Source organism: Eleutherodactylus coqui, chromosome 1, assembly GCF_035609145.1.
Source record: "Eleutherodactylus coqui strain aEleCoq1 chromosome 1, aEleCoq1.hap1, whole genome shotgun sequence".
Taxonomy (NCBI): Eukaryota; Metazoa; Chordata; class Amphibia; order Anura; family Eleutherodactylidae; genus Eleutherodactylus; species Eleutherodactylus coqui.
The window spans coordinates 50,629,425-50,654,852 of NC_089837.1; the positions used below are offsets into that span (position 1 = coordinate 50,629,425).

A 25,428-nucleotide genomic window follows, 5' to 3' on the forward strand; every position below is an offset into this window, starting at 1 on the left:
ATGGATATAGCATAGCAATGTGCGATGTCTGGGGATCAGGAAGGATGAAGTAGAGCTGTGTGTGTGATGTGTGGGGGTCAGGATGGATGTAGCGGAGCTGTGTGTGATGTCTGGGTATCAGAATGGATGTAGCAGAGCTGAGTGTGTGATGTCTGCAGATCAGGATGGATGGAGTAGAGCTGTGTGTGATGTCTGGGGGTCAGGATGGATGGACCAGAGCTGTGTACGATGTCGGGGATCAGGATAGATGGAGTAGAGCTGTGTGTGTGATGTGTGGGGGTCAGGATGGATGTAGCAGAGCTGTGTTTGATGTCTAGTTATTAGGATGGATGTAGCAGAGCTGTGTGTGATGTCTGGGGATCAGGATGGATGTAGCAGAGCTGTGTGTATGATGTGTGGGGATCAGACTGGATGTCTGTCCGGCCGGGCAGTGACAGTGTCGGGAGCCGAGGAAGAGAGCGGAGGAGCAGTACATGCAGTACAACAAGGTATGTACTGCATGTAATCTGTACATATGATTATGTACAGGACATATCTAGGTTACATCAGCATCTCTATATACAGGGGATGTATATCTGCTATATATCTTGTATATGATATGGAGCATGCTGGGGTAACCTGGATATATCCTGTAAGTAATTATATATGCACTACTGGTATAAGCAAGACATCCCCTGTATATAGTGATATGGAGCATGCTGATATACCCTGTTATATCGCTATATACAGCAGCTGTACATACATAATAATATACAGGAGATACACAGGTTAGGGCTCCTTCACAAGCGTGAGCGTGATATGTGAATCATGGTCTGATATCGCGCTCCCCACCATGTGAATGCCCCGTGGATGTGAAGAGTTTTCATGTGAAAACAGCCTCACATCACTGCAGGGATGTAGGGAATCCCCGCTGTGGCTATCACAGCCGCAGCAGAGGATCACAATTAGCACATTTTTCACTTGCGTTTTTTGGGTCAGTGTCTATTCTTTGGCTTTTTTTTAAAGATGTTTTTGCTTAGACTTCTCCATGAATAATAGCAGAAAAAAAATGCATGCTAAACATTAGTAAACAAATAATCACCACCTAAAAGCACTTGTGAAAAACTCGTGTCTGTTAAAAAAAAATGTTGACATTTTTTTAAATCCATTTTTTTTGGTGGGATGGGAATCACCCAAAAATTGATGGTCCTGGGAAGCCTTAAAGGAAATGTATCATATGTATTCTTTTCACTAAGGAAAAACAGATAGTGAAACATGTTCCATTTTTCTCTTTTTTTTTCTATTTTAATTTTTTAATTATAGATTTTCTTGTTATTCTATTATCTACACACAACTATGGGGCGGCAATCTTGTCTTTACTGCAGTCACAGCATTTAGAGAGATTCTTTATGGCAGAACTCATGGGCCTTTCACACAGTAGACAGAAGCTGACCTAATAATTTCTACTGGAGACTATTCTAGCATGCACTGTGACCTGTGCAGGGAGGGAGAGGAGGTGAGCTGTGACTATCACTTTGGCCTTAAGATTCTTGTTAACGTTATGTGTTTCAGTAGTATCATGTGAGAGGAGTTTTTCAAAACTAAAATTAATCAAGGGCTCTGTTAGGTCCACTATGAGCCAGACTCAGCTCTCTGACTTAGCCATCTTGTCAATTCAAAAAAAAGTAGCGAAGGGAATTTATTTTGATGATGCGATTTCAAAATTTTCAGAGAACAAAATAGGAGACAAAGGACTTAAATGTTTATGCCCACAGTGTTAGTAAATAAATCAGAAAACTACAGTTGCAACTGTAAGTATCTTGTCTTTTATTCTTTCAATAATTTCAAAATTGAGGCGGGAAGGGGGGGGGGACAAAACATTTTTTCACACCGGTTACCACCTGACCTTGCTACACCACTGCATGTTCCACGTCTGATGTTGTGTATCTGATCCTGTGCAGTAAATGTTCTGTTGGGGCCATCTTCGTTGGAGAAACAGGACAAAAACTGAAAGCAAAGATGGGGTCTTACCGCCACACAATTTAAAAAAGACAGAATTACCTGTGGCAGAGCATTTTTCTAATCAGGAACACAACAAACAACACATAAAGATTAGTATATTAAAAGGCAACTTCAAATCTAAATGTCATAGAATTTGGTAGTACAAGTTTATCACCATCTTTGACACTTTCAACTCAGGCCTAAATATTTCAAGAGGCTTCAAGCATGACTGGGGATTATGAGAAATCTATAGTACAAATGGCACACAGACCTGGTTATCCCCTAACACCAATTTAGGGATAGTCTTTGTCAAGCTTCTATACAGATTGGCGTTCCTTTCTAACTTTGCGGGTAGCACAAAAAAACAAAACATATATTTATTTTTTCAAACTTTGCATCGTCTTCCGCTAATAAGGGATAACAGCGTAGACACCGTGACCACCATCTTAGCTGCTCACCTTGGTCTAGTCTGGCACGTTGCAGTTTTTGGTGTGCACAAACAGGATTGTTCCTCTGTACCTGAGTTCTAAGCAAACAGGATTGTTCCTCCATGCCTTATTTACCAAAATGAAAAAGAAACTGTTTTTATGCTCCTAAGTTCTCAATAGACCCCAAAAGTTTCTGGATCTCCAAATTGAATTTTTTATGTGAAAATGTGTTTCTCTGACCTAAAAAGTGACTTTGAACCTGTGCCACCATATGAGGGGTTAATCAGCCATCATTGAAGTGCCTGTGTTGTTGTTTTTTTATATATACTTTATTTTTTGTTAGGTAAAACAAGGATGGGGGGGGGGGGGGGGTTACAACAAGGTAGCAGTTAAATCAATGAATGGTCACATTGTAAATAAATCAATCCTGTAAACAACAAGGAACAATGACAGCTCTGTTGAAAACACTCTGAGAAACATCAGAGAAAGGATACAAAGAATGAAACAAACCTGTAGTGCAATCAAATGGTGAGGAAAGATTAATTCAATGGTTAGAGGACATTAACGATTTGTGGTGGTGGACCAGGATCTCAATGTGAGGTAAACCAAGTGTGCCAAAGGTTTGTGAGATGATTTTAGTTTTGAAGGTAAGGCCAAGATTTCTTTGAATTTCCTCCCAGTATGGTCGTAGGAGCGAGCATGAAAACCAAATAATGGTCTACAAACCAACACTATCTGAGCATCTCCAGCAAAGAAGGGAATATTCTGAATCTATTTTGTTGAGTAGAGTTGAGGTTTTATACCACCAGCAGACAATTTTGTAATTTAATTTTTGAAACCTGGTGGAGAAGGAAGATAAGTGTGAATTACGTAAGATTTCCTTTACTTCGTCTGCCGTAAACATGGTGTTTAATTCAAGCTCCCAATGGGGGATAAAGGAAGGATGTTGCTCGTTCTGTGTCAGGGCCTTATAGATTTTAGAGATTGAGTTTTAACAGGTTGGGGATTCCAGAATAGTTTCTTATCTGTATCGATAATATCTGGAGAGCGAGTCATAATTGTATCCCTAATAATGCGTATGTCTTCGTCTTTGAATATAGTATCTCCGAAGTGGTTTAAGAACGCAAACCAATACATTTCAAAATCTGAGAGCCCTATACCGCCACACCTTTTTGCTTTGATTAGAGTTGCGTGTTTAAACCCTATGTCTTTTCCCCTGCCAGGTGAACTTTGCTACGAGATGTTTCTATTTAGAAAGAAGATCTGCCAGAACTCTATAGGTAAAGTTTGAAATACATATAGTATTTTTGGCAGGCAGACCATTTTAATTAGGTTCTTCCTGCCCAACCAGGAGGTCCGCAAGGAGCTCCATGGGGTGAGATCCTTTGCAATTTTCCCAAGCAGAGGCACAAAATTCAGATTGTAATGATCAGCAAGACTCTCGGATACTTTTGCCCCTAGGTATGCAATTTGTTTACTTTTGTTCTTAAATGGTGAAATTTTTAAGATTTCTGTCCATGGGTCGGGCTCTATATTTATGTTTAACATCTCTGATTTCGAGAGATTTAATTTAAAGTTAGATATCTGGCCAAAGTTCTTAAACTCTTGTAGAATGTAAGGAATTGAGGTTTTGGTATCTGTAAGGAAAAACAGCATATCATTTGCTTGGGAGGCAGATTTGTGTTCCTTGGAGCCGCATTTCATACTTTTGCTATTTTGTCAGATTTTTTTTCTGGAAAAGTCTCCATAGTTAGAATAAATAATAAAGGGGACAATGGGCAACCCTGTCTAGTTCCATTGTTAATTTGGACTGTGGGGTAGAGTTCAGAATTAATTTTGATTCTAGCTGAGAGAAGAGAGTACAGCGCCATAATCTAATTATTAAATTTTTCTGGGAAACCAAATTTTTGAAGGGACATACTGAGAAATAATCAATCAACCTTATCAAAGGCCTTCTTAGCATATGTGGTGAGGATGGCTAGTGGAGATTTGTTATGATGGGCTAGGTATATCAGGTTAAGTAGTTTTGTAGTATTATTCTTTGCTTCTCTATTTGGTATAAAGCCCACTTGTTCAAAGTTGATTAAGCAAGGCAAAATTGAGTTTACTCTGTTGGCTAAGATCTTAACGTACAATTTAGCATCATTATTAATTAAATATATGGATCTATAACTACTGCATAAAGTAGCATCCTTTTCCTCTTTGAGGATTCACGTTATGTGTGCTGTTAATGCTTCTTTTTGGAGAGGATTTCCAGCTCTGATGGAATTGAAATAGTGAACTAAATATGGGGTGAGGATTTCTTTAAAGATTTTAAAATATAGGGACCCAAGGCCATTGAGACCTGGGCTTTTCCCATTTGGGGCTGACTGGATACTTTCCTCCACTTCCTGAGGGGAAGTTGGTTTAAGTAGAGATTGTAATTGGTTTGTGGGTATGCTAGCTAGATTAAATCCATAAAGTCGTGACTCTTTTGAAGTTTAACTGTCAATATTTGAATATTATACAAATCAGTGTAAAATGCATAAAAATATTGGAAATGTCTAAGGTTTTATGATGCATTTTGTCATTTTTATCTTTAATTTTGGGGATGAGTGCTTTAGCATTCTGAGTTTTAATTAGGGCTGAGAGCTTTTTACCACATTTGTCAGAATGAGCATAGTGTTTGTATTTTGCGAAGAAGAGGTACTTTTCAGACTTTTGATTGAGAAGCTCTTTTAAACTGATGTGCAAGTTGAACAGGTGTTTTTCATGTTTAAGTGAGAAAGTTTTCTTATTACAGGATTCTATATGCTTAATTTGCTCAAGTTCAATAAATAAGCCTCTTATTACAGCCTTATGGGCCTCCCATAGAATTGTAGGATTGTATGGCTCCAGAGCGTTCTCACTGCAATAATGCTATAGGCTTCTTTCTATGTATTGAATATTCTCCTTGCTTTTCAGCAGGTTGTCATTTACTAGCGAATTGGATGCAGATCTCCTCTTAGGGGAAATAGCCATCCTCATAAAAAATACGGACGTGATCTGAATAGAGGGTAGGGTCACAAAAAGTTTTGGTGATTGAATCTAACAAAGAGTGCGTAGAAATTGGAAGCAAATATTCTCCCAAATCAATGAAATATGTTTAACCTCACTGAACTTGGCACCAGAGGAAGTATTATTGTGGCTCACATCCAAACATTTCTTCCCCAAAGAAAGACAACTTGCCAACAATCTTGCTAATTGTAGCCAAACCTCTCATTCTTTTAATGTGGCAAAACAAGGAACTCCCCTCTCTAACTCAATGGGAAAACAGAATACAAGAACATTTCCACTTTGAGAAGCTTATGAGCTGGGAGAACGGTACCAGAGCTAAATTCTTGAACACATGGTTACTATAGATTGAATTTAAAAAACAGTCAGACAGCCACACAATATCATCAAAAACACCCAATCTCTCTCATCCTCTAACATAGTTCCCCCAGATACTTGAGGCCTCTCAAACGGTATTTAGAAACACACCCATTACTTATAAATAATAATCCTCCAGACTAGAAACTCTTAAAAACCAGCCTAGATGACAAACTTATCTTCCCCACCCCGCCTACTCTTTTTTTTCTGGTTTATAGATTATTGTTCTATAGTTAAGGTTAAGTTAATTACCCTTTCCAATCCAATTTTGGATTCTCCTGTTCCCCCTCACAACTGATAAGAACAGAAAATTCATCCAACGTTGCCTTATGGTACCTACAGGTTGAATTTTCCCTGATGTCTGAAGGGGAAGGAACAAAATGTTGCCATTTAGGGGACCCAAAATTCTAAATGTAGCCCTACGTATAAGCACAAGTTTAGGACCATGCTTTTATATTTTATTCAGTATGCCAACACTCAAAATGAGAAAATAGCCTTTTTTATGCATAAACACAATCATAAAGAGAGATAGCCATGCTGTACATTAATTACGGGAAACTGCACATATCTCATGTTTTTGTGGGGCAGCAATAAAGCCAACAGCAGCATTGAGATCCAGCTTTGCCCCTGGAGGAACCTTAAAGGTGAAATTCTGTAGCAGCTTTGTAAAGAAGAGGAAAAGCTGCATTTTAGCCAAGTTTGCTCCAACACAACTTCTCTTCCCTAGAGCAAGAACATAAAAGATTATTAGTCCATCATTGGGTCTGATAGCAGACAGTTCCTCTAAATGGTGAGGTTTTCAATATCTTTACTTTAGTGCTACATACCAGCAGAAAATGGTATAAAGGCTTCAATTTTGACAAAGTTTCCATCGGCATCCAGAAAATGTTGAGGGTAAAATTCGTCAGGTTTCTTGAAGTACTTGGCGTCTCGTAGGACAGATGTCAGCGATGGAATTATGTAAGTCCCCTGAAAAGATTAATGAATGCTTCTCCAGATAGCCAAAACAAAAATTAAAGGGAGTAATACAATCTTTATGCAGCTTTTCAGGCCCCTTTTATATATATATATATATATATATATATATATATATATATATATATATATATTGGGTCTATGGTAGTTGGGCAGAATACTAGTCTGTACATTTACACTTACAGATGTCCATCCTTAACAAATAGAGTTTAGTTACTGAGTCCAATATCTCCCCATACAAACTCCATACATTATCATGACCTGCTAGGAACACTCAACATGCTGTAATTCACATCATAACCAATGGGTGAAGAAGGACTATCACAAGCTTATAAACTATGAACTATGTCGAGCCAAGAGTAAAGGTAAGAAAATAAATAAAATATTGTCTCTTTCTCACTCTAATTAAAACGAAGGGCACCTTGTTGGAAATTTGTTTTGCCCATGTTGACCTATTAAAATTAATCTGTTGGGGAAGATTTTAAAGCCAGGAGTCACGAAAATTATATTGGTCATAGCAACTCAGTGAGAACTTGTAAGCATATGCCATGTGTGTGATTAGAGGATGAAGGAGATAGAGAGAACAAAAAAAAATAAATCGGCACGCAGCGGGACCAATACAAAAATGCTCGAGTCCTCGCATTGACTTCAATGTGGTTCGTTACTTGAATAGAGCTCTCGAATATTACTAAAAGCTCGACTCGAATAACGAGCACCCGAGCATTTTGGTACTCGCTCATCTCTAGTCAAAACCCTTGATAAACAGAGTTGTGTTTCAAGGCTCTTAAACAATTCTTCACCGACAAGAACCTTACTGATATTAAAATATATAACCTTTAATTATTTTTCGTTAAAAAACAAAGGGGGAGGGGAAGGAAAACCCCACATACATTTATACAAAACAAAAAAACAAAAACTTGTAGCACATACACCTCTATCCTTGTAACGAATAGGATGTCATCATATTGACTATCATATAAATTAGTCTAGTTTCTATTGATTTGTTTAATTCCCACAAACACCAAACGTGTTGCCGTTAATTCAAATCCCCAACCTCACGTTGTGCTTGGGAACTCTACACACAACACTGTAGATGTGTATAGATAATTGCTCTTTCTATCACTTTATGCCAAGAGTAAAATGATTTTTTCTTCTTGCCACTAATAACATAGGCAAATATTCCTTGTGTGTATACACTGTCACATCGACGCGTTTCTATGACAACGCACAAGCGTGTCACTTCCTCAGGATAGAATGACTGCGTACACTTTATGCACTTTACTTGTTTATGCACTTTGCTTGTTTGATTGTAGTTAGTGCTTTTTCCACAGTTGTTTTGACTCTCCAGCTCCAAACAGGCTATACTGATAACATAGGCTCTTAATTCGCTATTACAGCGACTAGACAAATCGCAGATGTATTATGCGGAGCTGATCCACTAATCAGTGTGGTTTAACCAATACGACCTCCTCTTAGTATCCAGCTGCAAGCGGGTGTATAACAGCCCTATTGCACAGAGATTGAGGTCCACACTTAATAGCTGTGGACCTTCAGTCCCTTGACCCCTGTTAGCTATATTTAGTGTGGACTAAAGTTGTTATGCTATATAGTCAGAAGAGGGGCCCACATTTATGGGGCTTATGACTTCAAGAGACGTTCTCATAGATATAGCAAATAACTCTTATTAGAGCTTCAACTCTATAACAGATAAAGTTCATAAAGTTAAGCACTCTGTTTTTCTATATAGTAGATACGCTCATAGTTGTGGGGCTTGTCAATTGAGGCAAAGTCCCCGCAGGTTTGACTGATGGCACCTGCTAGAGCTTAAACTATATAGCAAATAGAGTTTAGAAAGCCCACATTTACGGGGCAGAGGAGAAAAGATGCCCACATTTACGGGGCAGAAAGGTTAGAGTACCCACATTTATGGGGCATAGAGAGAGGTTAGAGACACGCTGGCTACGATATGCAGCTGACCGCCAGCGTGACCTTAGTGAGACAGAGCTGGTCTGTATATGTGTTCCTTTCCTTAAATACGTGTAGCTCCACCCCTTCTTGCTGGGGGCTCGCCCCTGTAGGCCAATCAGCTCAGTATACCATTTAACTCAAGTCAGCGAAGTCTCGCGAGACTTGTGACGTCATGACGTCACAGCGTAACTCCGCACCCACGGCCGGGCGGTCACATGATCCCCTTCACATACCGGAGATATTGCCATCGTTACCAGGACGCTCTGAGTAAGCGCATGCGTCCTGTTCCTCATGCAGGTAATAGAAGATTCTTTACCTCGCGATAGTTTCCTTGCTATCTTTGCGATCGGTATTCTATTCCGGCTATACAGGATTTTATTCTGTTATTAAACCACCACTGCCTGTATAGAGTTTTTTTATATATATATAAGGATATATACTTTGTATGCTGACGGCACAAGGGAAGGATAAGCCCCATTCAAGACGATATATAGAGAGCAAAGGTCATTAATAAAAACCGGACATCTAAGGTCAGCTTCCTATTTGTGAACAACCAGGTGAGTATTTAGTATTTTCTGTGTATTTATTAATGTGAATGTCAGAAACTCAAGGCTTGTATATCTTTTATTTGCATTATTACTACTTCAGATAGTATAGAGCTGCAATATTAATTTCTGATTGATAATTCATAGCACATCAAGGAGGGTTTTTTCGTCTGTACCCCTTCTATTGAGGCAATATATGTTTACCATTTTTATGTCTCAGCCTCTATGTAATTAATGCATAGGAATTTAATGCATAGAAATTTGATGCACAGGGATTCTCGGATGTCTGATCATTGGATGCACCAAAATTTAGTGCATCAGAATTCACAGACATAACATCCATCATATAAGATGGTGTCTTCAGTAGTATATATATATGCTGATTTTCTTAGGGGATACTGTAGATGTTACTCTCAATGAATGAAATAAAGGATAGGCGTCTCAGACATCATTTCCATCATATAGGATGGTGTGTTAAGTAGTATAAATATACACTGATTTTTTAGGAGATATTGTGGACATTACTCTAAATGAATGAAGTAAAGGATAGGCATTCATTTAGTCCTTTTGGCGCACAGGAGTCCATTCTAAAAATCCATCCGGATTCTTTTTGCTGAAGTTTTTTGTCTAGATCCCCGCGTCTGCCATTGCTTCTAATTAGCTCAATACCACGAAATGACAAGACCTCAGGGTTCCCATCGTGTTTTTCATGAACATGTGTTGCAAGACTTGTTTTTTCATCCCTGTTTATATTTCCCACATGTGCAAGCAATCGACGACGCAATTGTTGCATCGTCTTGCCGATGTAGTCTTTAGGACACGGACAGGTCGCCATGTAGACGACACCGCTGGTTCTACAATTTATGAAGTCCTTTATAGCGTATTCTTTACCAGTAGACGAACTCCTAAACGTCTTGCATCGATGCATAAACCTGCAGGCCTTGCATCCCGAACATGGGTATGAGCCCTTGATTGGTTCTTTTTGAAGCCAAGTGTTTTTAGACGGTATTTGTGGCAGATGGCTGTGGACTAAACGGTCTTTAAGGTTTCTCCCACGCCTATATGTGATCATGGGCCTTTCAGATATGAACTCCTTAATGTCTTGATCAGATCTTGAGGCCATTTGTCGAAGCACTGCCCACCTATGTGAGAGATACGATGGATGTGTTGAAAAAAATTGAGGGTATCTCTCTATCTCCAGGAACTGTACTGGCGAGTCTAGGTGTTGAATCCCTGTACAGTTCCATCCCCCATGTAAAAGGGCTGGAAGCGGTGGAATTCTTCCTGTCACAAAGAGGAAATCATCTTAGGGAGCATAATTCCTTTCTGCTACAGTTGTTAACGTTTGTCCTCGAACACAACTATTTTCTGTTTGAAGGAAGATTCTCCCACCAGCTCAGGGGTACAGCAATGGGGAGCCCTTGTGCCCCCAGTTACGCAAATCTGTACCTGGGCTGGTGGGAGGAAACTAAGGTGTTCTGCGAGGAAAACGAGAAATGGACATCTTCTATTGATCTGTGGCTACGTTTTATAGATGATGTGCTCATTTTGTGGACAGGTGATATTACTGAATTCCAGAGCTTTGTCAGCAATCTAAACAACAACGATTTGAACTTGTTCCTCACATCAGAAATAAATCCGGTAAAAATCACGTTTCTCGACCTTTCTATCTCAAAAACCGAGAGTGACTGTCTTGAAACCACAATTTTCCGGAAGACAACAGCATCAAACACCCTTCTCCACTGGAGCAGTTATCATCCTGCTCCTTTGAAGAGGGGGATACCAAAGAGCCAGTTCATAAGAGTGAAACGGAATTGTTCGAATGAAGACGACTTTAAAATAAAATCTCTAGAGATGCAGAAAAGATTCTTTGATAGGGGTTACCCGGAGAATGTGGTTGCGGATGCTCAGAACCAAGCAGAAGGATCTAGGAGGGAAGACCTCTTGGAAGTGAAATCAAAGGTCAAAAATGATAAACTAATAAGGATAATAGGCCCCTTTGATGAGAAATCTCGAGACGTACGGGATATTCTTGATAAATACTGGGACATTCTTGGCAAAGATACAGACATTAAGGAGTTCATATCTGAAAGGCCCATGATCACATATAGGCGTGGGAGAAACCTTAAAGACCGTTTAGTCCACAGCCATCTGCCACAAATACCGTCTAAAAACACTTGGCTTCAAAAAGAACCAATCAAGGGCTCATACCCATGTTCGGGATGCAAGGCCTGCAGGTTTATGCATCGATGCAAGACGTTTAGGAGTTCGTCTACTGGTAAAGAATACGCTATAAAGGACTTCATAAATTGTAGAACCAGCGGTGTCGTCTACATGGCGACCTGTCCGTGTCCTAAAGACTACATCGGCAAGACGATGCAACAATTGCGTCGTCGATTGCTTGCACATGTGGGAAATATAAACAGGGATGAAAAAACAAGTCTTGCAACACATGTTCATGAAAAACACGATGGGAACCCTGAGGTCTTGTCATTTCGTGGTATTGAGCTAATTAGAAGCAATGGCAGACGCGGGGATCTAGACAAAAAACTTCAGCAAAAAGAATCCGGATGGATTTTTAGAATGGACTCCTGTGCGCCAAAAGGACTAAATGAATGCCTATCCTTTACTTCATTCATTTAGAGTAATGTCCACAATATCTCCTAAAAAATCAGTGTATATTTATACTACTTAACACACCATCCTATATGATGGAAATGATGTCTGAGACGCCTATCCTTTATTTCATTCATTGAGAGTAACATCTACAGTATCCCCTAAGAAAATCAGCATATATATATACTACTGAAGACACCATCTTATATGATGGATGTTATGTCTGTGAATTCTGATGCACTAAATTTTGGTGCATCCAATGATCAGACATCCGAGAATCCCTGTGCATCAAATTTCTATGCATTAAATTCCTATGCATTAATTACATAGAGGCTGAGACATAAAAATGGTAAACATATATTGCCTCAATAGAAGGGGTACAGACGAAAAAACCCTCCTTGATGTGCTATGAATTATCAATCAGAAATTAATATTGCAGCTCTATACTATCTGAAGTAGTAATAATGCAAATAAAAGATATACAAGCCTTGAGTTTCTGACATTCACATTAATAAATACACAGAAAATACTAAATACTCACCTGGTTGTTCACAAATAGGAAGCTGACCTTAGATGTCCGGTTTTTATTAATGACCTTTGCTCTCTATATATCGTCTTGAATGGGGCTTATCCTTCCCTTGTGCCGTCAGCATACAAAGTATATATCCTTATATATATATAAAAAAACTCTATACAGGCAGTGGTGGTTTAATAACAGAATAAAATCCTGTATAGCCGGAATAGAATACCGATCGCAAAGATAGCAAGGAAACTATCGCGAGGTAAAGAATCTTCTATTACCTGCATGAGGAACAGGACGCATGCGCTTACTCAGAGCGTCCTGGTAACGATGGCAATATCTCCGGTATGTGAAGGGGATCATGTGACCGCCCGGCCGTGGGTGCGGAGTTACGCTGTGACGTCATGACGTCACAAGTCTCGCGAGACTTCGCTGACTTGAGTTAAATGGTATACTGAGCTGATTGGCCTACAGGGGCGAGCCCCCAGCAAGAAGGGGTGGAGCTACACGTATTTAAGGAAAGGAACACATATACAGACCAGCTCTGTCTCACTAAGGTCACGCTGGCGGTCAGCTGCATATCGTAGCCAGCGTGTCTCTAACCTCTCTCTATGCCCCATAAATGTGGGTACTCTAACCTTTCTGCCCCGTAAATGTGGGCATCTTTTCTCCTCTGCCCCGTAAATGTGGGCTTTCTAAACTCTATTTGCTATATAGTTTAAGCTCTAGCAGGTGCCATCAGTCAAACCTGCGGGGACTTTGCCTCAATTGACAAGCCCCACAACTATGAGCGTATCTACTATATAGAAAAACAGAGTGCTTAACTTTATGAACTTTATCTGTTATAGAGTTGAAGCTCTAATAAGAGTTATTTGCTATATCTATGAGAACGTCTCTTGAAGTCATAAGCCCCATAAATGTGGGCCCCTCTTCTGACTATATAGCATAACAACTTTAGTCCACACTAAATATAGCTAACAGGGGTCAAGGGACTGAAGGTCCACAGCTATTAAGTGTGGACCTCAATCTCTGTGCAATAGGGCTGTTATACACCCGCTTGCAGCTGGATACTAAGAGGAGGTCGTATTGGTTAAACCACACTGATTAGTGGATCAGCTCCGCATAATACATCTGCGATTTGTCTAGTCGCTGTAATAGCGAATTAAGAGCCTATGTTATCAGTATAGCCTGTTTGGAGCTGGAGAGTCAAAACAACTGTGGAAAAAGCACTAACTACAATCAAACAAGCAAAGTGCATAAACAAGTAAAGTGCATAAAGTGTACGCAGTCATTCTATCCTGAGGAAGTGACACGCTTGTGCGTTGTCATAGAAACGCGTCGATGTGACAGTGTATACACACAAGGAATATTTGCCTATGTTATTAGTGGCAAGAAGAAAAAATCATTTTACTCTTGGCATAAAGTGATAGAAAGAGCAATTATCTATACACATCTACAGTGTTGTGTGTAGAGTTCCCAAGCACAACGTGAGGTTGGGGATTTGAATTAACGGCAACACGTTTGGTGTTTGTGGGAATTAAACAAATCAATAGAAACTAGACTAATTTATATGATAGTCAATATGATGACATCCTATTCGTTACAAGGATAGAGGTGTATGTGCTACAAGTTTTTGTTTTTTTGTTTTGTATAAATGTATGTGGGGTTTTCCTTCCCCTCCCCCTTTGTTTTTTAACGAAAAATAATTAAAGGTTATATATTTTAATATCAGTAAGGTTCTTGTCGGTGAAGAATTGTTACAATTTTCATAGGGACTTATAGGCCACGGTGACTTCTAAGGCTCTTAAACAGATTGAACATTGGTTTCCAGGGTGGCCTCCTGTAGGCCACCATAAACGTATAGAGATAAATATGGCCCAGGAATATGATTTTGCTTGGATTTACCTCCTTATCGTGTCTCTATTTATTTCTTAAACTCTCGTTATGTCAGAGCTTTGTATTTTTCTTCATTGTGCTAAAATAGCCAAATGCTTCCATTATTTCAAAATGTTTCAATAGGTCATAAGACAACAGAATAATATAATACATTTTCATAAATTTAGACACTGCCAGTTTTTTTTTTTTTCTTCAAACTTACTTTTGGTATGAAGCAGCCCTTCAAGATGACATCTTGAGTAGTTATACGTGGCAGATTGTTTGGCATAATATCAATGAATCTCTGAATCTCATGGATAACGGCGTCTGTGTACGGCATTTGTTGCCGATGCGCCATCTGAGGCTCAGCCAAACCAATGACTTTTTCAATTTCTTTTTGAACATTTTCTATGAATAAAGTAAGAATTATCCTTAATGTCCATAAATCTTAATTAAAATTAGACATGAATGAGGAGTTTCCAAATTTCAAATCCTACTAATAATCTGATATCAGAGACAGTTTATTTTCTCCTACTGTTATTGACTACTGCAGTTTTAGAAGTATTTAACCCCTTAATGACAAGCAGTATGTAGTAGAGCACCCTTCTGCTGTTATGACCTGCTGCAAATGTGACTTAGGGGCAGTCCCCAGCTTCTGATGGTGTTCCTGAGAGTCGAGCCCATTCCTCATGGGCAATGGCCTGCAGTTCACCAATATTCCTGGGACTGCATGCATCAACTGCCTTGTTCACATCCCACCAGAGATTTTTTATGAGATTCAAGTCAGGCGACAGTCATAGATGCTTAAACATCTAGTGGAACCTATGTCATGGTGAATTGGTGTGGATCTGAAGACCAAAGGACGTCCAATGTGCTACTACAGATAGCGGTCTCTAATATAGTGGCCACTAAGCACATGTATCTACATCAATATGCGATAGATTGTGGTTATATATTCACACCAAAAGTGAAATCTCCTTACTTTGGATTTCCGGGTACTTCATCATTAGTAGAAGGCTCCACCTCAATGTGCTAGCAGTTGTTTCCATGCCAGCACTTAACAAGTCCCTTACGAGAGCTATTAAGTTTTCATCATGGAAATGTCTCTCTGGATTTGGTTTCTCCTGAAATGCACAAAAGATGTAATATTAATCACTGAAAGTGCCTGAAACTAAAATATAACCTTTATTAATATTAATGATAAAAAACCAATACTGCTAAGGCAGGATGGTTCCGACCTAAACGGACACAAAATGACAGACAACCATACAAAACAACCACAAAATTAATTGCCTATGGGATTAGCGCAATTTGCTTAAGTAATTAGAATGACTCAAATACAGAATTTTAATATATTATTTAAATTGATAATGATAAGAGGGGCTACCAGATAAGGTGGTGACCGTAGCGGGCCGTTATCAGGTATACAAGAGACCAGAAAGTGGTAGCGCCTACTGAGATAACTCCATGTTGTTATGCATTAATAAGAACATGCCTATTGATGGAAAGACACTGTTCCAAAACAACTAGAGAGCGTCACTCATAAAACCCTAAGTGGTGGATAATGACAATTAGATCATCCACACTAGACAAATATTATACTAGTACACTCGCTTATGGGAGCACTGTACTGAGTCCGTAACCTTATTTGTTACTAGACTTATTCACTTCCCCATAGGGTCATCGATCTGACAAGACCCAGTTCTTAAATTAGGTCAAAGTCTGTATCATCGGAAACAGGCTAGAAGGCTGGACTTGTAATGACAATTAAGTCAGGAGAAGTCCAAGCTACTTATAATATATGTCAATTCGCAAAATTGCGAATTTGATGAACATATAAATAGTTAGCTGAAATCCAATGTGGACCAGGGCGAACAAGATCGTCCGTAATCGTCTAATCGTCAACGCGTTTCCGCAGCGCAAGACAGATTATTTGGCGCACTGCTTCATCAGGACGAAAATAAGACTGAATGATGCCCAAAAATTGTGCGATGCCAATCAACTGCACACAATTTTTGTTGCAATGGGTTCAAATAGCAAACAGCAGTTGCACAAAAATTGCGCGTAAGAACTGGTTTTTTAATGCGCCAATGTAAGAAGGCTGGTAGATTAATTGCACATTATGTAAAAGCAAATAGAATGGTTTTTAGTGTAGTGTAATTAATAACACTGCTTTACACTAAACAGACGACTGTGGAGGCTGATTTACACAAACAGATTGATTTGCGATTATAATGCAATCAATCTTGTTGCCTTACACTAGACAGTCGACTGTAAAGGCAACCCGATTGGTTTGCAAATAGTGCAATTGACCATGCTGCTTTATAATGAACAGACAGCTGACATAGCAATCCTTATGTTAGATAGGTCCATTAATTGAACACTATTGAACAAACATAGGTGCTAGTGATTAAACAGTCTGAACACCTGATACTTGGCGTTTATTGTCCCAGACTGACAAAAGAGCCAGGGAGGTCAATTAGAAATTGTGATGATAAATTTTCTAACCTGGCTAAAGTACAATACGGTCCTAGATGGTGACCGCTATCTAAACTACACTACCAGCCCCTGTGAGGCATTATTTCAAACTGACAGACCTGGTAACTGTCTGTGCCTGGTCGGTTTAAGTAGGGGTAGCTCCTCCTTGTGGGAGGGGAAGGAACATGGTGCAACCAATTGGGTAAAGCATAGGGGAGGGACGGTCCGGAGTGACACGTCTACTAGCCAATCGGGCATATAGTCCAATGTCTGTTTATGAATGACAAGTAAAGATTGATACACAAAAAAAAAAAAAAAAAAAGAAAAAAAAAAATGATGCCGCTGCTTACGCGTTAAACGTGGCGCCAGATCGCGCAAAATAGTGCCGCTGGTATTGGGTATAGGGCGACATGGTCGCTGGGTTACGGGGATGCGGTTTATTTACGCGATGACGTCAGCCGCAACGTCGCACGTGATGACGCTAACACGGCCGAAGCCACGCCCCCTATTCTGCGACCTCGCCGCTAGCATCGGGTTATTAAGCGACGGAGTCACTTGGTAACGGGGAAGCGGCCTATGACGTGATGACGTCAGCCACAATAGCGCACATAATGATGTTAACCGCGTCTGAAGCCGCGCCCCTTTTGGTGACGTGGGACATGTTAACCAAACGGATCTCCCAATCAGAATACACTCAAACAGACATACTAACGATATTATCGCTACGTCGTGGATTCAGAGGCAAAGCCGTACAAGATATTGATTGGTATAATATAAACTGGGATCAAATAAATGGGAAAGGCTGCATACCTGGTTACCAACTATTAAATGCTGATAATATTAATCACACAGTGAAAACTAGTTGGTAAGATGAGGTGATGCTATATATAGTATTTCTCATATTGATGTAATATTATATTGCAAACCCTGCTGAACAGGATTCTGCGCAATAATTATAGAGCACCAACAACAACTCAACACCAGGACTAATGCTTATATATTATTAAAGATTATATTTGTTGTTGATTCCATACCAAAGAAATCGCCATTTCCAATTCCCATTAATATCCTCAACCACACACACATCCTAGAAGGGAACTGCCCACCATTGGAACGGATAGGGCAGATCTTTGCGGGTAAGTGCAGAAAAAGGAATTATATTACACCTTTACTTGTACTAGGCTACTTCATTTACCATACCCAATTGGATTGATTAATAAAGTGTTCAATATCTTACAGTTTAAATTGTCCAATTCGTCATTGTGAGTATTGTTAAGTTGTATCATAATTAAACAGTACTGTATACCGAGAACATTGAAACTAGTACGTTTTAAGCCATGATTACCCCTCGGGATGAAGATCTTAAATAAAAGAAACAAAAGATAAATTTTCGTTTAATCCCTTGGGTGCTAAACAATCAAGTTTGTGAATCCAAAAGGCCTCCTTTTGGAGTAGCCGTCGGTTCATATCGCCTTTACGGCCATTGTCACGTATCAATTCGATACCTCTAAACGAAACTGCTTCAGGATGGTCGGAATGAACTTCCCGCATGTGGGTGGAAAGACTTGTATCCTCGTTTCTATCAATGTTTCCAAGGTGGGCCAACGTACGTCTACGTAGTTGTTGGATAGTTTTGCCCACGTAGTCTTTGGGGCAAGGGCAGGTTGCCAAATATACGACATACGATGATCGGCAATTTATAAAGTCACGAATGAAAAACCTTTTTCCAGTTGTTGCACTTTGGAAATATTTGGTTTTTTCCATAACTGGGCAAGCCTTGCAGCCATGGCATCGAAAGGAACCAACCATCGGGCTTGTTGTGAGCCAAGTTGGGGGGGCAGGTGGTCTTGTATAATGGCTCCGTATGAGACGGTCCCTGAGACTCCTCCCTCTTCTATATGTGATGGCGGGATAGGGATGCAAGGAATCCACTAAATCGGGATCTTCCCGTAAGATGTCCCAGTATTTGGAGATTATTTTCCTGACTTTAGAAGCCTCGTCGTCATAGGTGCCAATAAGTCGTATAAATTTGTCACCTTCGATTTTATCTCTCCCCTGTAATAATTCAGTTCTAGTTTTAGTATTTGCCCCCTCACGTGCTTTTTCCAAAACCTCAATGGGATAACCCCTCCTTTGGAATCTCCGTGTGAGATCCTGGGCTTTTTCGTTGAAATCTTCTTCGTTCGAGCAGTTCCGTTTAGCACGAATATACTGGCCCTTCGGAATGCCATCTTTCAGTGATCTCGGATGATGACTGTCATAATGAAGAAAATTATTAGTAGACGTGGATTTTCTGAACAGTGTCGTAGAAATGACCCCTGATTCCGTTTTTGAAATTTGCAGGTCCAAAAACGTTATAGATTGTTTCTGTACTTCTGATGTCAAAAAAAGGCCCAAGGAATTGTTATTGAGTTCACCAACGAAATCCAGAAATTGTACCTCCGTACCTGTCCAAAGAATAAAAATGTCATCGATATATCGAATCCACATATCGATATATCGGGTCCAATTGGTGGTGCTATCCGCAAAGACGTACTTTTCCTCCCACCAGCCCAGGTACAGACACGCATAATGGGGAGCACAGGGACTCCCCATCGCGGTCCCCCTGAGCTGGTGGAAGTACTTTCGGTCGAACACAAAATAGTTGTGTTCCAAAATGAACTGTAACAGTTCTAGAACCATCTTGTTATGGTCAAAGAGATACCTCCCTCTTTGTTGTAGATAGAAACTCGTAGCCTTTAGACCACCCTCATGCGGGATTGAGGTATAGAGCGCCTCTACATCAAGGCTTGCCAAAAGGGTGGTATCGGAAACATGCACATCCGCTAGGCGTCTGAGTACATCTGTCGTATCTTGTACGAATGACGGTAATGATTCTACAAATGGTTTGAGAACGGTTTCAATGTACTGGCTAGAAGCTTGCGTGATGCCGTTTATGCCGGATACAATAGGGCGTCCTTTTAGAGGTGTTAAGCCCTTGTGAACCTTAGGAATGCCGTAAAAGGTAGGAATTTGGGGATGATGTGGATACAAGAAGTTGAATTCAGTGTTGCTAATAAGATGTTGGTCTTTAGCACGTGTCAAGATGTCAAGTAAGTCTTTTTGGAAAGAATCGGTTGGATCCTGATCTAATCTTCCATAACTGGTATTATCGCCTAGGAGATTCATACACATCGTTCTGTATGCTAAATCATCCATAATGATGAGGTTTCCACCCTTATCGGATTGTTTTATCACTATGCTCTTATCGTTTTCGATTTCAAGTAAGGCTTTTTTTTCACCCTGAGTTAGATTTTGATAATGAAAACATCTTTTTTCCGATAGGGGTTTTAGCTCTTCAAATACCATTTTTTCGAACATATTGATGTAAGGGGAGTCATTTATGGGCGGCATACTAGTGCTCTTCAGTTTGAGGTCGGTGAATGGACCCTCACCCGGTAGGTCTAAAGGCTACGAGTTTCTATCTACAACAAAGAGGGAGGTATCTCTTTGACCATAACAAGATGGTTCTAGAACTGTTACAGTTCATTTTGGAACACAACTATTTTGTGTTCGACCGAAAGTACTTCCACCAGCTCAGGGGGACCGCGATGGGGAGTCCCTGTGCTCCCCATTATGCGTGTCTGTACCTGGGCTGGTGGGAGGAAAAGTACGTCTTTGCGGATAGCACCACCAATTGGACCCGATATATCGATATGTGGATTCGATATATCGATGACATTTTTATTCTTTGGACAGGTACGGAGGTACAATTTCTGGATTTCGTTGGTGAACTCAATAACAATTCCTTGGGCCTTTTTTTGACATCAGAAGTACAGAAACAATTTATAACGTTTTTGGACCTGCAAATTTCAAAAAACGGAATCAGGGGTCATTTCTACGACACTGTTCAGAAAATCCACGTCTACTAATAATTTTCTTCATTATGACAGTCATCATCCGAGATCACTGAAAGATGGCATTCCGAAGGGCCAGTATATTCGTGCTAAACGGAACTGCTCGAACGAAGAAGATTTCAACGAAAAAGCCCAGGATCTCACACGGAGATTCCAAAGGAGGGGTTATCCCATTGAGGTTTTGGAAAAAGCACGTGAGGGGGCAAATACTAAAACTAGAACTGAATTATTACAGGGGAGAGATAAAATCGAAGGTGACAAATTTATACGACTTATTGGCACCTATGACGACGAGGCTTCTAAAGTCAGGAAAATAATCTCCAAATACTGGGACATCTTACGGGAAGATCCCGATTTAGTGGATTCCTTGCATCCCTATCCCGCCATCACATATAGAAGAGGGAGGAGTCTCAGGGACCGTCTCATGCGGAGCCATTATACAAGACCACCTGCCCCCCCAACTTGGCTCACAACAAGCCTGATGGTTGGTTCCTTTCGATGCCATGGCTGCAAGGCTTGCCCAGTTATGGAAAAAAACAAATATTTCCAAAGTGCAACAACTGGAAAAAGGTTTTTCATTCGTGACTTTATAAATTGCCGATCATCGTATGTCGTATATTTGGCAACCTGCCCTTGCCCCAAAGACTACGTGGGCAAAACTATCCAACAACTACGTAGACGTACGTTGGCCCACCTTGGAAACATTGATAGAAACGAGGATACAAGTCTTTCCACCCACATGCGGGAAGTTCATTCCGACCATCCTGAAGCGGTTTCGTTTAGAGGTATCGAATTGATACGTGACAATGGCCGTAAAGGCGATATGAACCGACGGCTACTCCAAAAGGAGGCCTTTTGGATTCACAAACTTGATTGTTTAGCACCCAAGGGATTAAACGAAAATTTATCTTTTGTTTCTTTTATTTAAGATCTTCATCCCGAGGGGTAATCATGGCTTAAAACGTACTAGTTTCAATGTTCTCGGTATACAGTACTGTTTAATTATGATACAACTTAACAATACTCACAATGACGAATTGGACAATTTAAACTGTAAGATATTGAACACTTTATTAATCAATCCAATTGGGTATGGTAAATGTAGTAGCCTAGTACAAGTAAAGGTGTAATATAATTCCTTTTTCTGCACTTACCCGCAAAGATCTGCCCTATCCGTTCCAACGGTGGGCAGTTCTCTTCTAGGATGTGTGTGGTTGAGGATATTAATGGGAATTGGAAATGGCGATTTCTTTGGTATGGAATCAACAACAAATATAATCTTTAATAATATATAAGCATTAGTCCTGGTTTTGAGTTGTTGTTGGTGCTCTATAATTATTGCGCAGAATCCTGTTCAGCAGGGTTTGCAATATAATATTACATCAATATGAGAAATACTATATATAGCATCACCTCATCTTACCAACTAGTTTTCACTGTGTGATTAATATTATCAGCATTTAATAGTTGGTAACCAGGTACGCAGCCTTTCCCATTTATTTGATCCCAGTTTATATTATACCAATCAATATCTTGTACGGCTTTGCCTCTGAATCCACGACGTAGCGATAATATCGTTAGTATGTCTGTTTGAGTGTATTCTGATTGGGAGATCCGTTTGGTTAACATGTCCCACGTCACCAAAAGGGGCGCGGCTTCAGACGCGGTTAACATCATTATGTGCGCTATTGTGGCTGACGTCATCACGTCATAGGCCGCTTCCCCGTTACCAAGTGACTCCGTCGCTTAATAACCCGATGCTAGCGGCGAGGTCGCAGAATAGGGGGCGTGGCTTCGGCCGTGTTAGCGTCATCACGTGCGACGTTGCGGCTGACGTCATTGCGTAAATAAACCGCATCTCCGTAACCCAGCGACCATGTTGCCCTATACCCAATACCAGCGGCACTATGTTACGCGATCTGGCGCCACGTTTAACGCGTAAGCAGCGGCATCATTTTTTTTTTTTTTTTGTGTATCAATCTTTACTTGTCATTCATAAACAGACATTGGACTATATGCCCGATTGGCTAGTAGACGTGTCACTCCGGACCGTCCCTCCCCTATGCTTTACCCAATTGGTTGCACCATGTTCCTTCCCCTCCCACAAGGAGGAGCTACCCCTACTTAAACCGACCAGGCACAGACAGTTACCAGGTCTGTCAGTTTGAAATAATGCCTCACAGGGGCTGGTAGTGTAGTTTAGATAGCGGTCACCATCTAGGACCGTATTGTACTTTAGCCAGGTTAGAAAATTTATCATCACAATTTCTAATTGACCTCCCTGGCTCTTTTGTCAGTCTGGGACAATAAACGCCAAGTATCAGGTGTTCAGACTGTTTAATCACTAGCACCTATGTTTGTTGAATAGTGTTCAATTAATGGACCTATCTAACATAAGGATTGCTATGTCAGCTGTCTGTTCATTATAAAACAGCATGGTCAATTGCACTATTTGCAAACCAATCGGGTTGCCTTTACAGTCGACTGTCTAGTGTAAGGCAACAAGATTGATTGCATTATAATCGCAAATCAATCTGTTTGTGTAAATCAGCCTCCACAGTCGTCTGTTTAGTGTAAAGCAGTGTTATTAATTACACTACACTAAAAACCATTCTATTTGCTTTTACATAATGTGCAATTAATCTACCAGCCTTCTTACATTGGCGCATTAAAAAACCAGTTCTTATGCGCAATTTTTGTGCAACTGCTGTTTGCTATTTGAACCCATTGCAACAAAAATTGTGTGCAGTTGATTGGCATCGCACAATTTTTGGGCATCATTCAGTCTTTTTTTTCGTCCTGATGAAGCAGCGTGCCAAATAATCTGTCTTGCGCTGCGGAAACGCGTTGACGATTAGACGATTACGGACGATCTTGTTCGCCCTGGTCCACATTGGATTTCAGCTAACTATTTATATGTTCATCAAATTCGCAATTTTGCGAATTGACATATATTATAAGTAGCTTGGACTTCTCCTGACTTAATTGTCATTACAAGTCCAGCCTTCTAGCCTGTTTCCGATGATACAGACTTTGACCTAATTTAAGAACTGGGTCTTGTCAGATCGATGACCCTATGGGGAAGTGAATAAGTCTAGTAACAAATAAGGTTACGGACTCAGTACAGTGCTCCCATAAGCGAGTGTACTAGTATAATATTTGTCTAGTGTGGATGATCTAATTGTCATTATCCACCACTTAGGGTTTTATGAGTGACGCTCTCTAGTTGTTTTGGAACAGTGTCTTTCCATCAATAGGCATGTTCTTATTAATGCATAACAACATGGAGTTATCTCAGTAGGCGCTACCACTTTCTGGTCTCTTGTATACCTGATAACGGCCCGCTACGGTCACCACCTTATCTGGTAGCCCCTCTTATCATTATCAATTTAAATAATATATTAAAATTCTGTATTTGAGTCATTCTAATTACTTAAGCAAATTGCGCTAATCCCATAGGCAATTAATTTTGTGGTTGTTTTGTATGGTTGTCTGTCATTTTGTGTCCGTTTAGGTCGGAACCATCCTGCCTTAGCAGTATTGGTTTTTTATCATTAATATTAATAAAGGTTATATTTTAGTTTCAGGCACTTTCAGTGACAAATAGTTTAAATTGCTCGAAGAGCCTTGGTTGTCACAGTGATTAAAGATGTAATATTGGGGCACATTATTGAAACAGTGTAGGGGAAAAAAAGGTATACTGGATCAAAGTAACTCTCTACCTTATAAACAAATACCATCATAATGACAAGAACTTTTTCCCCATCAAAATTGACATGCAATGAGGTTTTCTAAGTGTGTTTACTGCAAGCTTTCAATAGTAAGTGTTACAAAGCTACTGATTGATCGATAAAATTAGCAGGTCTCTAATGTCAGTGCGCTTATCACTATACTGTTCTGCGCGCACACTGGGAAACATAAGGAATAGAGATGAGCGAGCATACTCCTCCTGGCTTGATGCTCGTTCGAGTATTAGGGTGCTCGAGATGCTCGTTACTCGAGACGAGCACCACACGGTACTCGTCTCGATTAAACGAGCACTGACCATTGAATTCAATGGAGCCGGCAATACAGCCGGCTCCATTGAAAGCAATGGGCTGCCGGTGAGCGCGGGATGAATTTTCGGGAAGAGCTTAAAAATATAAGCCCTTCCCTGAAATTCATCCAGAAATGTGTAAAAAGTAAAAAAAATATATACTGTACTCACCTTGTCCCGGCAGACGGAGTTCAGCCACGGCCGGCCGGCAGTTCTCCTGAACTGCTGTGAGTAGTATTCAGCAGCCGGGGATTTAAAACCACCGCCTGCTGAATGAGCTGCCTCTGATTGGTCACAGCCTCACCAATCAGAGGCAGCTCTCACTCACCCATTCATGAATTCATGAATGGGTGAGTGAGAGCTGCCTCTGATTGGCTCATCGCAGGGACCATTGAATTCAATGGGCTAACATCGTTCTTCTCTGCCACAGCTGGTACAGCTGTGGCAGAGGAGAACGAACTTTATGCTGACAGTGCGGGGGGGGGGGGGTGTCTCACTCTTGCCACTATTGTGGCTTAATAGTGAGACCTCAGAGCCCGAAATGCAGCCCTGCATGTTGCTCCTCGCCTGCCCTATCCATTTCTGTGTTTTTTACATGACTTTGGTGATTTGCTAAGATTTTTACAAATGAAAACCTTAGCGGAGCACCAGTCATACACAAAAATGCTCGAGTCGCCCATTGACTTCAATGGGGTTCGTTACTCGAAACGAACTCTCGAGC

The 25,428-nt window shown here is 40.4% G+C and overlaps 1 protein-coding gene across 2 annotated transcripts in view; it reads right to left on the bottom strand.

Annotated features, from left to right (window-relative positions):
- Nucleotides 1–6,234: 6,234 nt before the first annotated feature.
- LOC136620731 (cytochrome P450 2C5-like) overlaps nt 6,235–25,428 on the bottom strand; it is a 68,557-nt gene continuing 49,363 nt past the window's right edge. For both annotated transcript variants that reach the window (XM_066595679.1, XM_066595688.1), the window contains exons 7-10: nt 15,280–15,421; nt 14,521–14,705; nt 6,626–6,767; nt 6,235–6,521 (exon numbers count right to left, since the gene is read on the bottom strand). In XM_066595679.1, coding sequence (XP_066451776.1) covers nt 6,343–6,521; nt 6,626–6,767; nt 14,521–14,705; nt 15,280–15,421 — 648 coding nt within the window. In that variant the 3' untranslated portion in view covers nt 6,235–6,342. The remainder of the gene's footprint in view (nt 6,522–6,625; nt 6,768–14,520; nt 14,706–15,279; nt 15,422–25,428) is intronic.